This window comes from Olea europaea, chromosome 3, assembly GCF_002742605.1.
Source record: "Olea europaea var. sylvestris chromosome 3, O_europaea_v1, whole genome shotgun sequence".
In the NCBI taxonomy this organism is placed as follows: Eukaryota; Viridiplantae; Streptophyta; class Magnoliopsida; order Lamiales; family Oleaceae; genus Olea; species Olea europaea.
In genome coordinates this window covers 24755635-24771997 of record NC_036239.1, presented here as the reverse complement: position 1 = coordinate 24771997, position 16363 = coordinate 24755635, and the positions used below count along the sequence as shown (strand labels likewise).

Sequence of the window (16363 nt, the reverse complement as noted above, 5' to 3'; positions counted from 1 at the left end):
TATTTCTGGACTTCCTAAACTATTTGCTGAAAAAGTCAGAAATTCAATCCTTCAAGAAGAAAATAATCTTCAAGATCTTACCTATGGTGAAATTATCAATTTATTAATAAGACAGGATTAGATTTATGTAATGGTATGAAACTCAAAGCAAAATTGAAATTAGATAGATTTGAAAATTGTAAAGAATTAGGATCATTCTGTGAACAATATGGTTTCGAAAAAATTCTTTTTCCATCTTCAAAATTGAAAAAGAAAATTTTTCAAAAGCAAAAATCATTTTCAAAAAGAGAATTTCAAAAGAATATTCAAACCGAAAGATATTATCAAAAAGAAATTCGTCAAAAAATTCTAATGTCACCTATTGGAAATGTCAGAAAACAAGTCATTATTCAAACAAATGTCCGTTGAAAGGAAAGATTAATAACCTTCAAATTGATGAAGATATTAAATTTGAACTTCTCAATCTTATTGATTCCAGTAGTTCTAATAATAAGTCAAACCCTGAATCAAAATTAGAGTAAGTTTTTAAAAAATAAGAAGATTCTAATATAGAAACTTCTACTCAATCTTCTTCTTCAAGTGATGATAAAAAAAAAAATTGTGGTTGTAAAACTATAAATGTTTTATTTAAAGAAGAAGAAATTATTCAAGAGATTATTAATCAAATTGATGATTCAAATTTAAAGAAGAAATTTAGTTCTCTTCTTCCTTCAAGATCGAATCCTCTAGTTGAAGATGTTAATATGCAAAACATATTAAATAAATTCAAAACTGGATCCTCTTCAAAAATTTCAATTCCAGATTTAAAATTTGAAATCAAGAGTATAAAATCTCAAACTTCTGGTTTAGAAAATCAGATGAAAGAAATCAAAATGGAAGTCATCATTCTTAAAGCTAAAGACTTGAATGATGAATATTTTTCAAAATTAAATTCCAGATCAAAAACTTCCAAATACTCATCATCATCCTCAACATCTTCCAAATACTCATCATCCTCTTTTGAGTCTTCATTCAAAAATTTTCAATTTCAATCTAAAGAAGAAAATATTAATGTTATTAATCGAATTTAACTTAAAAAATGGTACTGCAATATGACTATTGTAGTCAACAAAGAATTCGAATTTACTTCCAGAGTACTTATTGATTCTGGAGTTGATCAAAATTGTATTAGGAAAGGTCTTATCCGTACAAAATATTTTGAAAAAACTACTGAACGCCTTTATGATGCAAGTAGTAAGAAACTCAATATTAATTACAAACTTTCAAAAGCTCATGTTTGTGATTTAAATATTTGCTTCAAAAATATTTTTTATCTTGTAAAAGATTTAGATCAAAAAGTTATTTTTGACATTCCTTTCATAGTCCAACTTTATCCTTTTCAAGTTGATTCAAAAGGGTTAACTACAAATATTTTTGATGAGAAAATATTTTTCAAATTTACAAATCCGCCTTCTTATAAAGATATAAATTCTTTAAAAGAAGTAGCAATTTCAAAAAATTATGAATGATATTTTCAAATTTCATTATTGATGATGTTCTTATATTATAAGAAAAACATTTCAAATATATCGATACATTCATTCATATAATCAGGAAAAATGGTCTAGCAGTCTTTGCTAAAAAAGGTTATTTTATGTCAAACAAAAATTAGATTTTTAGGTCCTAATATTCAATTTGATTCAATTATTCCAATTCAGAGAAGTCTAGATTTTACTGAAAAATTTCTGGATGAAACTTTAGACAAATCTTCTCTTCAAAAATTTTTTGGTTGTGTTAATTATGTCGACGACTTTATCAAAGAGATAAGGTTATTCCGTGCTCCTCTTTTCAAAAGATTTCAAAAGAACCCAGGCTTATGGAGTCATGAGAACACAATAGCTGTCCAAAAAGTCAAAAAGGCTATAAAAAATATTCCATGTTTATCAATTCCTGATCCTATTGCTTCAATTATTGTTGAAATTGATACCTCTAATTTAGGTTTTGGTGGAGTGTTAAAGCAAATTCTAAAAGAGTCAAGTCAATAACAGTTGGTTAGGTTCCACAGTGGCATATGGAATGACCCTCAAAAGAACTATTCAACCATCAAAAAAGAAATTTTATCAATAGCACTATCTTTTTCAAAATTTCAAAATGATTTAATCAATAAAGAACGTATTCTCAAAACTGATTGTAAAGTATCAAAAGAAGTTTTGCAAAAAGACGTCAAAAATCTTGTTTCAAAACAAATTTTTTTACTTGATGGCAAGCTATTTTGTCTTGTTTTAATTTCAAAATACTATATATACAAAAAAAATCAAACTATCTTGTAGATTTCCTTATAAAAGAATTCATACAATCTTGAGAGAAAAGAGAGATGGACTTTTCAAAACTTTTAAAAAACTTTTCAAATTTCACAAGGATAATCTAGATGATATTCTTACTATTTATTATCAAAGAAGTAACAAGGATATTATTAGATGTCTTATGAATACTACTGAAATTTTTGACAGTAGTGACAAAATAATCAAAAACTTCAAGAAAGATGAAAAACCTCAATATTCTTCAAAAGAATTATCGTTCAATAACTCATTATTCTTAAAGAAGAATAGAAAAAGTTTTATGAAGAAAGTCTTACAACTTCTTGAAAACATTTATTAAAATATTATCAATAGGGATCCAATTTGTTCTCAATCATTCAAAAATATTATATTCAAAATATTTGATAACTTTTATTTTAATGGTCTTGAGACTTGTGAAAGTTATCATAAACTTCATTTTACTCTCAAAGGTATTTCAATCATTAATGTTATTAATGAAGAAATTCGTCAAATGATTGAATGTGGGTTTATTTCCTTAATTTATATTGATTCAAAAACTGATATTTCACTTTTCAATAGCTCTCTTAAAAGAGTTATTATCTTTTTGAATTCAAAGTAAAAATTCTCAAAATTGAATTCTCGACCATTCTTTCCGAATGGATTGTTGAAGAAGACAAATTCAATGATACACTCTTTACTGAAGAGATTTTCCAGTAAAACAAATTGTCACTATCTGAAGTACTTTGTCTGGAAATCATCCAATGCCAAATTCAAATATATCATCAAAATTTTACAGTTCTGAAGACAGATATTATTTTCAAAAATCATGTAAGAGAAATTCTTACAAAAATAGATCAAAATCTATTATTTTTGTAAAGAAAAAGCTAGGAGAAAATATTGACAATTCAAGATTGCAATTGATGTTTCATGATGAGTATTTTGCCATTTTTACTAATGAATAAAAATGGGTTCAAACTCAAGTTCCTTTAATTCGAAAAACATTCAATGATGAAATATCAATGTCTCAACACTATTTTGATGAAGTGGTCTATCAAAACGAGGAACCTTTTCAAGAACCCGACTTCAATTATGATGATGAAGAATCATTTAATATCAATAATCTGCTCGAAGGATAATGAGTTTCAATCAAAGAATAAAGTCAAAAGTGGATGTCGATCAAAGTGACAAATTTATCAATCAAAGGGGACAAATTTTAAAGTTGATGCCAACTTTTCAAAAAGAAGACAATTATTCAAAATGTGCAATTATTCAAGATTCATTCTCCAAATTGAAGAAATTTTTCAAGTTCAAAACTCAAGAATTCAAGTATAAAAGGAGATCAAGTATTTAATATCTCCTCAGAGTTGATTTAGTGGGGGATAAATTATTCTCAAAATAGTTTAAGAAATCTTTGTATTTTTTTACTACCTTTATTTCCATATTACAATTTCAAAGTTCATTTCAATATTGTAATTTCAGAAGTTTGATCAATAAAATTATCTCCATTGCAATATAACCCTAACATTATCAAATGTGGACGCTCTACTAAACATGCTGATTCAATAGTTATTCAAGCAATCAAAGGAAAGAATAAATTCGTGTAGAAGTAAGTATCTTTTTTTGTTTATAGAATATGAAATTTCCCCCCTCTTCCTCTTCCATTTTATTTATCTTATGCCAATGTTGGTAAAACACACGTACGCTTAAATATAAAATTGTAGATAGAACCCATTGAAAAATAACTCTGTATTTGACGATCTCATTAGAAATCAATGCCTTGTAGACTACAGATTCGTCTATAACTTGGACTTTAATTCATTGAATGCATTGGAGATTTTCAAACCCCATTGATTGAAGGGGAATTTTAGGAAGAGAGTTTTTCGACCAAAGCACCAATTTTCTCTTAATTTTAGAATTGTGTTTTGAGAGGAAATCCAAAATACTTTACCCGTCTCATAACGATAAGCTTGCTTCCATTTTCACACAAATTTAAAAATATAATTAATATAATTGCAAATATAAAACTTACTTGTATTTTTCTTAATACACCCTACATTAGTAATTGGTTAAATTTGAGGATTTTTGGGTTAGTATAGATGAAATGATGCATGTAAGCAATAGGTGGGATGAGGTGGATATACAAAAAAAAAAAAAACCAATATTTGAAATTGAAATTGAAAGGTAACATTCGAGTAATTTTCTCTAATTAACATTATTTTCATAAACCCCTTCTCTTTAACTTATATATAATTAAAATCATATACCTCCAAATCCCAGTCATGGAGAGAATGATGATTAGTATAATAATTGCAAATGTGTGTTTTGAAATAATAGATGTGGTTTTGGTATTGGGGTAGGTACAATTTTATATTCTCCAATAAGAACCGGGCGGCAAGACTTAACTGTATAAAACCTTGGGAGTTGAATCTAATAAAGTAAAATTCAATCATGAAAGACTGCCAAAAAAGTTTCCATAATCCAAGATATCGTTCAACAAACCTTATCACAACAGAGTGCATGTGAATAAAAGTCACTTATGGTACAAGATGTCGTAGTGACCAGGTCGGTAAAGCATGGTAATAAACGGTTTCAATGTCTCTGAACCCCCGTCGTTACCATTGGTTAGATCCCCTCTTGTAGAAGGAATGAAATCGTGATGGTTTACAATCACATTGCCGTTGTCACAAGAACTTCTGTCAAGATAAACTACACGGATTGGAACACCCAGTGCTTCGGACAAGGCTGTTATATGCACATGGTCACTCTCTTCACCCATAGGCTCCACCATCGACTTGCAAAACTACACAAAAACCAAATATAAAGGTCATTCTCGTAAATTTTTTGGAGAATTAATTTGGAAGGATCTTCTTGCATTAGCGCGTGCATACAACATGATATGAACCTTCTAGCTAGCTACTTACCTGTTCCACTGAGGTATTTGTTAACCCTTGTATAAATGGTTCATAGAACTCTGAGCGCTTCCTTATTTCCCCGGATGCAACAAATCTGAAGAACATTACGACTGACCCACAAATTTGGTTAATAGAAAATAATAAATTACACTACATATTTCATATAGTTGATGGAATAAAAATGTTTCACTATGCCAATCACCATAGTCAGACAGCGACTGCTCCCTACTTCTCTGCACGAGTTCATCATGGCTGCATGCAATGGTAATAGTACTAGTTATGGTGTTTTAAATATACCTCTGATGAGATGGAAGAAGATTATTTGCAGGTAACAATAGTAAATAACATGAGAAAATAACTGAATTTTCCAAACCTTATAGAACCTTCACTCCCCTGAAAAACATTTTCAAGTTGCTCAAGGAATAGCTGAAAATATGTAGATAAAATCAGAACGATGAGCTTTAGACAGTTAAATCAATACGGAATAAAACCAAAGGGAAATTCAATTTATGTCATTTAACATATCTCCACAATCATTTTTGGTCTCTCTCTCTCTAAAATGAGCCTCAAATATTCTGCTTTCGAACTAAGAATCTTTACTACTGAAGGCAAAACCAGACACATCCCAAATATCCCTGCCTATAACATTAATATTAGCAGCAAAGACAACATGCCTCAGAGTGCATCAACTAATAGTGGTTTTGCATTTACAGACATCACAAGCTTATCAACAAGGAAACCCAAAGTACTGCAATTTTGAACATTTCTGATGTAAGATAGCATGCGATATGAGAAATGTTTAGAATGTGGTTTATTTCTGTAGTGATCCTGAACATTACTATTACTTTCTTAATACAGTGTCCAGAAATATATAGACGAGATGTTCTAATAATAAACCAATACTTGACATACATAGGTCAATGTGAAAAGATAAAAAATATTGTTCAACTTAATGAATACCGCAAAGAAATCTTCAAAAGTAAATTCTGCAAAGCCCAAGCTAAGAAGTGTCTTTCTGCATTGCTCCACACTGACAGTGATGCGGTCAGCTTCTGCTCGATCTTGCGATTCCAGAATATGTTCCTTAATTTTTGGTAAAAAACTATATCAATAGCTAGTTAAAATGGAATATGACTTTAATACGAATCTATACAAGGTCAAAGATATTGTGGAACATTTTCAAAATGTAACCAATGAAATATACAAGGTAAGCAAACATGAAGCTGCGAAAGAAACAATTCCCATCTCCTCGAGTTCGCCTGATGGCAGCATATTGCTTGATCAGCACCTGAGTAAGTTTCAACAATAATTAGCAACCCAGGAGAAGCATCCGTAGAAACCATTTCACAAGATAACTGTACACCTCGATTTTCTCCAGTAAAATGGCATTTCCCGATTTGTACTCAACAGCTAATGATGAAAGAGGTTCCTGAACATGTAATCATTTACAGTAAGTGTTTGCAACATTCAAGAGCTTGTAGAACAGAAATACAATTTTCAAATTCCACATGGACCACATGCTAAACATTTGAAGAACCAATAATTCAACAAAAGGATGTGATTTCGCAATCCCAAATCCTAGGCTAAAAGAAAAGTGGTTGGTTACATAAATGACATGTCTGCTGCTGCAAACTGAAAATTGAATGCTAAAGCAGTTGATAAATTCTTCTAAAATAAGTCAAGCAGCAAATTTAACTATTCATCCAAACTATTCTTATTTGATGTGCATAAACAGGCTTGAATGTATCCAACAAACACGAGGTAAATGTGGTAATCATGTCATGAGAACAGTTGTAACAATGTCTCAGGCAGGTAGCATCAAGAAGAAGGAACCAAGGTTACATAAAAACATCCAATGACCATAAATTTTCTACCTGAAATGGAATATTATATTAAGTGGTAAGTTACACAAAAATTCGAAATGAAGGTCGATTTAAGATCTCAGGAACATAAACATAGTACTTGAACCAGTTATTATCGAAATTGCAACCCACTCCATATATAATCTTATCTGCAAAAATGCTTAATTTTTTCAAGACTCAGGAGTTCTCTTGCCTTATCACCAACAAATGGAATTTTCTCGGCTTCCTCAGCCTGGATGGCAGATTGCTGCAGCATAATATCATCATCCTTGAAATTTTCCCATTCATCAATTTCAGATGTTTGAATGGATGTCAAGGTCACCGTGTCTGCATCTACTGCATTCCCTTCCTGATTCTGCATACTCGTTCTAGTAATAAAAGAAAATTTACAGAAGTTAATTCAGTATTCAAATTTTGTTTATGACTTGTTTAGCTGCTTTTTATATCCTGAAAACAGCTTGTACCTCACGAAAGAAAAATTGTCGTTACTTGCAAGATGAAGATAATAATAGAATCAAAAGAAAAAGGGTAGCAATTGCTATAGTATCTGTAACACATTAGCAGGAAGCAAAGCAGGTCTGCTACAAAACCTACTGGCCAGAAAGTCCTTCAAAGTTGCTGATACTTAAATAATTCCATATACTTATAAAATAAATGCAGAACTAAATTTATGTGCAGGACAATAAACTCACTTGAAGTTAAATAAATGTGCTGCAAAGAAAAAAGTATTAGGACTCCACATTCTTGGTATTCTTATCTGCAAAACTTAACTAACATGGGCAACCGATATCGAAATAAGTGAAAGGACAAGAAACCTGCTGTTTATATTTATCATATTCCCGCATATAAATAAATATCACAAATGTGCCTTTTCACTAGATAAATCACAACCTTAAGTGCAAGTCCTATTTCAGATTGCTATAGTATGTAACATATTAGCAGTAAGCAAGGCAGGGCTGCAATAAAGCCTACTGGCCAGAAAAAGTCCTTCAAAGTTGCTGATACTTGAATTCAGGACAATAAAGTCACTTGAAGATACATAAATGTGCCACAGGGAAAAAAGTATTATGACTCCACATTCTCGGTATTCTGATTCGCAAAACTTTGCTAACATGGGCAACCAATATCGAAACAAGTGAAAGGACAAGAAACCTGATGTTTATATTTATCATATTCCCGCACATAAATATCACAAATGTGCCTTTTCACTAGATAAAATCACAACCTTTAGCGCAATTCCTATTTCAGATTGTTCTATCAAGACGCCATTTGGCAATCCATTTCAGAGGAGTGCGAGTGCAATTATAGAAAATGCCCTAAAATTCTAAATTCAAGAAAATGTTGTAGGCATTGGAATTTACTTGAATTGATCACATAAAGATCGATTGCAACTAATCGCTTAATAGACTGCGAAAATTAATAGACGTAGAATTGAAAAAACGTAAATTTACTCGCAGAAGAAACAGTTGATTGTACACACACACGGGTTAGAAAGCCAAGAATCGGAATCAAACAACCTGCAAGAAGAATAAAGAAAATAATAAAAGATACTGTACAGACCAAGACGTAGAAGAAAGTATATCGGATCTTTGAGTCTGACGACGAGATTATCGATCTACAATATCCTGTGAGCAACAGCAGATACCTTAGGGCGAGGCCGAGAGAGATTAAATAAACCTCCTTAATGACAATTCCAAGAGATACCTCCCTATGTTTCAATAATTACAGAAACCTCCCTAATAAATTTTATAACACTACCCAGTCCATTGGTACGAATTAAAATTTGATTTTAATTTAAGTTAAATTCAAATTATCAATATTAATCATATTTTAATGAGACTCACAAATTTTCAATCACACATTTCAAAAACTTCTATCACAATCCATTAAAAAAAATTAATTTTAATCCCTACCAGACATCCTTATATAGGTTGATTAACAAAAAACGAATGAAAATCATATATTTGGATAAATTACGCCAATTTCTTAAAGCTTAGAAATACAATCATTCAGAATAAATCTTCGACAAAAAGTTGCAAATGGAATGAGAAGTTGGAAATATTTGCTATTTTTTACCTGCTTAATAATTGTACAATTATGGTTTTGTTCTATTTTGCAATGATTTGGCCATGTTTGTTTCTTATTCATTTCTATTAAAATGGAAAATATGAACGTTATCCATCACATAAAATCACTATATTAGAATTTTTATTTCTTGTATGAGATCCAAATCGATTATATTTTTCATTCTCATTTTACAATAAATGGGAAACAAATGGGGCGTTGATATAATCCTATTATTAGCCTATCTATATTGAGGGGAGAGATTATCAAAAATATAGTGTCCAGAGCTTTGCTAGAAATCTTGGGCTACATAGGCCCAGGACAAATATCATTTTCGTAGTGTCTATGCCCTCGAAGTCATATTGAATTAAATATAGTCTCTACTCATAACAAAAGGTATTTATTGTGGCTTATAATTTACATTAGCTATTCATTTGTTATAAAGGGAACTAATGGCCTATTTGATAGGCTTCTTTTTTTCATGGAAAATTTTTCATTTTCCAGTCAAATGATATGTTTGATGGATAAAATTTCCTATGGAATTTGTTTTCCAATTAACCCCACTTGTGACCACATTTTCTTGGTTTTTAAGGAATTGATTTTTCCAACTTTTTTATTTTTTTGACGATGAAAACAAATTCTATCCTTTTAATTAGTAATTTTCATGAAAAACAAAATCAAACGAATACTAAAATATCGAAAATTTCAATATTTTTCAGGTGAAAAATTGTATAAATCAAATACATTTAATTGACAATTCCCCGTAAAACAAGTTTTAAGCAATTCAATTCCCTAAAATTTGTTTTCTTTCCACCAAAATTCCATCTTTCAATCAAGCAGACCTTAAGTTATTGCAAGGCCACAAACTTAAGTTGTGGTGGCAATTCATTCACCCTTCAACTTAACTTCCACAATAGTTCATAAGTAACCACCAATGTTTTGAAAATCGATCTGGACATCGACTAGATACTTCCAATATTAAAAATCAATATGTTAAAATTGTTTGCTTTGTTAAATTGAATAGTTTAAAAAATATAGAAACTGATATCTAACATAATTATGTCAATAATCAAGTGCAAGTTAAGATAAGTTTGAAAATTAAATAAATAAAAGGACGGAGGTCACTATTACAATTTAGTTGGTATTCAAAATCAAATTAATTAATTAGACATACATTTGAAAAATGATTTTGATGGTCATTTTAACATTTTTTTTGCTATACTGCTATACCATATTGGAAGTTTATGAAACTATTTGAAAGAAGTGCATTTATAAAAGTAGTATGCTATTCAATATTCCTTTATAAGCCTTTGATTGTAGTGCATGAAGCCCATTCATTAAGTTAAAAACTTTTTAAATTAAAATCGAAAAAATGCAAAATTGCAAAACTGCCATGGGTTTACCAGTTTATTGTAACCGTGCTTTTGTGATATTATGCTTATTGACTCTTGTGGATGGATTCTTTTTGGGTGATCATAGGGACAGTTAGAGGTTGTACATCTAGTGGTTATAAAGTGGACCTTTTAAATTCGGATTGTCAATCCCTCAAGGAATGTTTACTTTAGATTATACAATTTTAATTAATTTAATTCTAACAATAAAAATAAACACACCATAAATATTTGATTTCGGAAAATAACTAAAATCTTGGGAATTTCGAAAGTAAACGTGGTCGGGATTAATAGTTTCACTTACCCGTCACTTAATTAATTTTTCTAAAAGTCAATTAATAAATTACTTATTTACGATGTTAGACCCAATTTTTCAATTTTAGTTAATTACATCTCTCGGGTGAAATTAACCTTAATTGATTGGTTAAATATACTATTTCTCCATCTCGATTAAAGCCAAACAATCGCATTAAATTGTAGTAAAAATAACTCATTTGGTCACCTAGGGTTAGGAGTATATCTCTATCCCCTACACAAGCCTAGGGTTTCTAATATTTTGTCCAAAAGACATAATTTTCTCTCGAACGATGTACAAATCACTAAACACAATTGGTCACATAAATGACAATGCAATAATAACAATAGTAAAAACACTTGAAAATAAGTATTTTAATATTAAAAAGCAAATATTAAAATTAATTAAAGTTAGGTTAAACTAATACTATAAATCCTAACACAATAACTTCAGCCCATGTTATATATATATATATATATATATATATATGGCAAATAGAATATAATAATGAAGGAAAAAAAGAGATTCAAGGCACAACCCCTCCTTGGTTATATTTGTGAAGATAATGGCTAACACTTGATTTCTCCAACCCTTTGATTAATTCTCCTTTATGTGCTCTATGGTTTTACCCAAAATACCAAGAAAAAGGAACGAAAAATAAAAGAAAAAGAAAAGAAAAGAAAGAAAAAGGAAAAGAAAATGAAAAGTGGAAGCAGAAGCCAAAAAAGGGCAGGAAGAAACCCCAATTGCTGGTTTTAAAATTTAAACTTAGAGAAATTACACCTTTGGTCCTTAAAGTTTCAAAAAGCTTGCAAAAAGGTCCCCCCTTTTAAAATGGTGCCATGGCTTCGGAATAGTGGCTGTGGCGCCTAGCTGCTGGAACTCTATCCCAAGCCAAGAAAAAAATGATTTAGTGTCATTTTGCAACTAAGTCCCTTAAATAATTACATGCCAGGTCCCTCAACTTTGATATTATACAATTTAGTCCTCAAATTTTGACTTTTCTTTGAATTACACCTTCCAAAATTTTATCTCTAGGTCCTTGAATTTTTGGCACTTATGCATTTTGGTCCCCAACTCCACAATTTTGCACTCTTTTGCGCTTCATTTTACCTTGTTATTTTATCTTTTGGGGTTTATGACTTACAAAAGTCAAAATTACGCAATTGTGTCGATATCCGTTCCTTTAATCAATAATTAGTTTGTCAAAATATCTAATAAGTATGCAAAAACACACTTATCATGATGCATTTTAGCATGATGTTTTAAAGAAATGACATGACGACATAAACTCATATTAAAAAAAAAAAAAGGGTTGAACCCCAAATGCTTGAAAGTCCAAGTTATCTATAGCAAGAGTATCTGCAACCTGATTTCGCTCTCTGTAGACGTGTGAAATTGTGTCTCCGTTGAAGGATATGATGTTTGTGATCTGTCTGAGTCTACCTTGAATAGTCCATGATCCTTTGTCTCTAGTGATACAGTGGATGGTCGCAGTAGAATCTGATTCTATCCAAATGCCTGAAAGTCCAAGTTATCTGGCCAATAGAATCCCATCTAGTACAACTCTAATCTCAGCCTCCAGAATCAAACATGGGCCCTACTATGTTGAGAATGTACTGATGCAGCATCTAGTGTGATCCCTAGTAATGTCTCTACCACTCGTAAATCCATCCTTGACGCATCCATTGGTGTTGAACTTATATGATCCCATTGATGGAGTGTGCCAAATGACCATAATAGGTGGTGGTGGGGAAGGGAGAGTCATAGAAATGCCTAAGAGTGATGCAAGTGTCAAATCGCCTCCCTAATGCATAGCTCTAAAAAGTCCTCCCATATGAAGAAAAGAAATGGTATGGTAGACCCTCCAAATGATAAGTCTAGTCACCACGCAAATTTTCCTATGCTTCGTATTATTCCTTTTGGTCCATAAAAACTACAATATCAGTAGAGGGATGAAAGTGCGAATGTGTTCCTCGCTAACGTACTATCCAGAGTATCACTATCTCTGGAACCTCTGTGTGACCCCCTCTCTTGAACTCATAGGTATTTGAAAAATGTCCCCAAAGTGCTGCCATACCTGAACAGAGATGTTGCTGCCAGTGAAATATGACCGATGGTCTCAATCTCAGAGCAACACTAGCATTGAAAAGCCAACTGACATCTAATCCTCCTTTGAATAACCACATCTACTAGAATGAGATCCTTCCACAGTCTTCAGTATTAAAAATGAGACAGTGGTAGGTAAAATAGAGCTCTACAGTAATCGTCCTAAAATCAGCAAGCGGAACGAATTAGCTGTTATGCTGATTTGGTAGTAAAACTGACATCTGATGTAACCCTCCAAACAATGTGGTTCGGGGCATCTGCACATAAAGGTATCGCCCCTATCTGCTCTGCCATGTAAGGAGAAGAGCCTGTAATAATTGTTTAAAGTCCCACCCAATTTCATCAAAAAAATCTTGCACCCTCGTAGATGTGTGCTACCTATGTGGGAATAGAGATGCTAACGTGGACTCGCCTATCTAACAATCATGCTAAAAGAAAATTTGACTGACTCCAAGGTGCCAAGTAATGTGTGGTTCTGTTTGTAGCCCTACTGACTTCAACCTCTTCCAAGTGAAGGGTGTGTTCCTATGCAATACTTGCAATACTATGAGAGTGGAACACACTAGAGCTTCATAGAGAAGGCATTTACCACATCTTGTAATCTTCTGAAGCCTAGACTACCCTCATTAGTAGGAATGCAAATCTCCTTCCAACTCCTCCAAAGTAAATGTCGATCCCGATCCTTAGAATTCCGCAGGAATCTTGTAAAGATGCTCTTAAGTTTCTTCAAGATAGCTTTTGGGGGCTGCATGATTTGAAGAAGATATAATAGCATGGAAGAAAACACCGATCTCAATAAAGTAATGCAGCCCCCAGGTGACAATAATCGTAAAGCCCAGCCTGAGATCCTGTCCCTAACCTTTTGGATAAGGTCATCATAAATGAAACTTCTCTTAGTCCCTTTAAATAAGGGGACTCCTAGATAAATGCAAGGCTACCGCTGGTATCGAAATCCAGTCAAAATCTCCAACCGTTTGATCTAACTAGTAGATGCCCATTTGGGTTGTATAAGTTCGCTCTTTTCCCTATTTACCAACTGACCAAAAACTCCCTCGTAATGCTCTAGGCAATTAAGAACCTTCTTGATAGACTATTTTTGACCATAGGCAATTAAGAACCTTCTTGATAAGTACTACCTCCATGCTGATAACACATACTGGGAAACTCTTGAAACCTCTAGGTGAGCAAGGGAGAGAAGTAATATGCAATAGTAATAAACAGTGATGACGAAATGGGATCACCCTGTTTGAGCCCACTTAAGGAGGGAAAAAACCACACAACCGACCATTTATGAGTACAGAGAAATGACACTTTGAAATGCATCGCCTGATCCTATCAGTTTAGATATGATCAAAATCAAATACCTCTAGTACAAAATAGATGAAGCCCCAATTCATACAATTATATGCCTTAGCCATGTCTAGCTTAAGCATAGTGTCACTCGCTCGCACTCTATCATCCAATGTATGGAGGAGCTCCTGAGCTAATAAGACATTGTCCCCAATCAGTAGGCCAGAGATAGAGGTGTCAACAAGCCGAGTCGAGCCCGTTCTTGAGTAAAAAATTGAGGCTTAGGCTCAGCTTGAGCTTTTTGAAGATAGTTTTTTTGGCCCAAGCCAAGCCAAGAAAAAGCTCGGCTAGAAAATCGAGGCTCGCCTTGATCTTTCAGCTCAGGCCTTATCGAGTCGAGCCGACTCGAGTTTTTTCTCTTTCCTATTGTTTGTGAAGGTTTTGCTCGTCTAGAAAATCAAGGCTCGCCCTGATTTTTCAGCTCAGGCCTCACCGAGTCAAGCCGACTCAAGTTTTTTTTCTTTTCTATTGTTTGTGAAGGCAAGCTGCCAGCTGCCTTTAAATAAAGGCAGTCGGTTGGCTATATTTGTTTAAATGTAGCTCATTTTTTTGAGCTAGCCCACGAGCCATATAGGCCGGCTTGACACCCTAAAATGCGGCTCTGCTCGAGCCTAGCTTTTTGCAGGCTAGGCCAGGGGTGGCTCGAGAGCCTTTTTGCTATCCCTCCTTGGGGATAAACCACTCTGCTGAGGAGAGATAATGTGTGGTAGTAGTGTACTCAATCGATTGTGCAAAAGCTTAGTAATAAGCTTATTGAACACCGTACATAGACTGATGGATCTGAAATCAGTCCATCTACAAGCACCGTCTTTCTTAAGGAGCAGCACAATAGTAATAGTAGCAAAACCCTGAAAATAGTGATGGCAAAAAAATTCGCCCTGCCTCGCCCTGAACAGGGAAAGGCGGGGTGCCCAGTCGCGAGGCATGGGCGGGGCGGGGCGAGGATGCCTCATTCTGAACCTATCCCGTGAAGGGGAAAAAATATTAAAAATAATTTTATTTTTAGACAATTCACCCGTTAAAAACTCATTATGAATTTTTATTTTATTCTCTGATAATGACATAACTCGAAAATTTGAAAATATAAAAAAATAAAAATATATAAAAAATAAAAAAATTAAATGGAGCAATAAACGGGACAAAAAGTTGCCCTATCCCTACCCCGTTGCCATCCCTACTCGAGGAAGATGGCTACCATAAAGAAATCCAATACTGATGCAAATATCCTCATGAATAATATCCCAGCAATGCTGGAAGAATAAGGCTGGGAAGCCGATTGGGCTCACTACATTGTCAGCATGCTAAAGACCGTCTCCCGTACCTCATGAATTGAAGAAGAACGATTTAGTTCCATATTATCACCCTTCATCAAAAGTCTGGGGATGATATCGGAATGATGGGGTCCAAAGACCATAGAGGAGTAGATAGGAGGTTCCGATAGAATGCAATGGCTGAATTCTGAATATCAGTCGGAGTATCTAAAACTTCCCCTGCCTGTGTCTTGATAGACTTGATAAGCGATCTGATGCGGCGACCTGAACAATCGAATGGAAATATCAAGTATTGTGGTCTTTCTCACATACCCAATGTGAACCGACCTTTTTTCTAAAAGCCCTTCTTAATAGACAAGGTTCGGTTCAAAACTGCCTGATCATGATGTTATAAGTCGCGGTAGAACGGTGTAGGGTCTTTATCATATAATACCTTAGCTTCATCAACCCCATCCTCAGCATCTCTCATTTGCTCGAAAATATCTCCAAATACATGTCAATCTTACCAACACAGTCTCTATTTCAGCTTGAAGAACTTTTCCCAAAGAGCCTCCATCCCTTTGAGATGAGTAGGAAGTGACCACTTCTAGGAGACAAAGGCTAAAAAGTCATAATGCTTGGTCCAAACATTGAAGAATCTGAATGGTCCAGGCCCTAAGTCATCATCAGAAATCCACTGAAGCAGGAAAGGAGAATGATCAGATGTAGTCCAATTCAAGTGTCTCACTGTAAGTTGTCGACAAAATACTGCAGTTGTAGAATTAATGAGTACCCTATCCAGTCTCTTCCTCACCTGACCATTCGTCCAAGTA

The 16363-nt window shown here is 33.3% G+C and overlaps 1 protein-coding gene across 1 annotated transcript; it reads right to left on the bottom strand.

Annotated features, from left to right (window-relative positions):
* Window positions 1–4718: 4718 nt before the first annotated feature.
* LOC111390824 (ubiquitin thioesterase otubain-like) lies at window positions 4719–8809 on the bottom strand. The gene is made up of 9 exons (XM_023015941.1): window positions 8632–8809; window positions 7265–7439; window positions 6573–6638; window positions 6414–6497; window positions 6170–6292; window positions 5583–5635; window positions 5412–5461; window positions 5219–5319; window positions 4719–5097 (listed from the first exon to the last, which is right to left on the bottom strand). The coding sequence occupies exons 2-9, from the start codon at window positions 7430–7432 to the stop codon at window positions 4828–4830; spliced, it is 915 nt and encodes a 304-aa protein (XP_022871709.1). The 5' UTR covers window positions 7433–7439; window positions 8632–8809; the 3' UTR covers window positions 4719–4827.
* Window positions 8810–16363: the final 7554 nt, after the last annotated feature.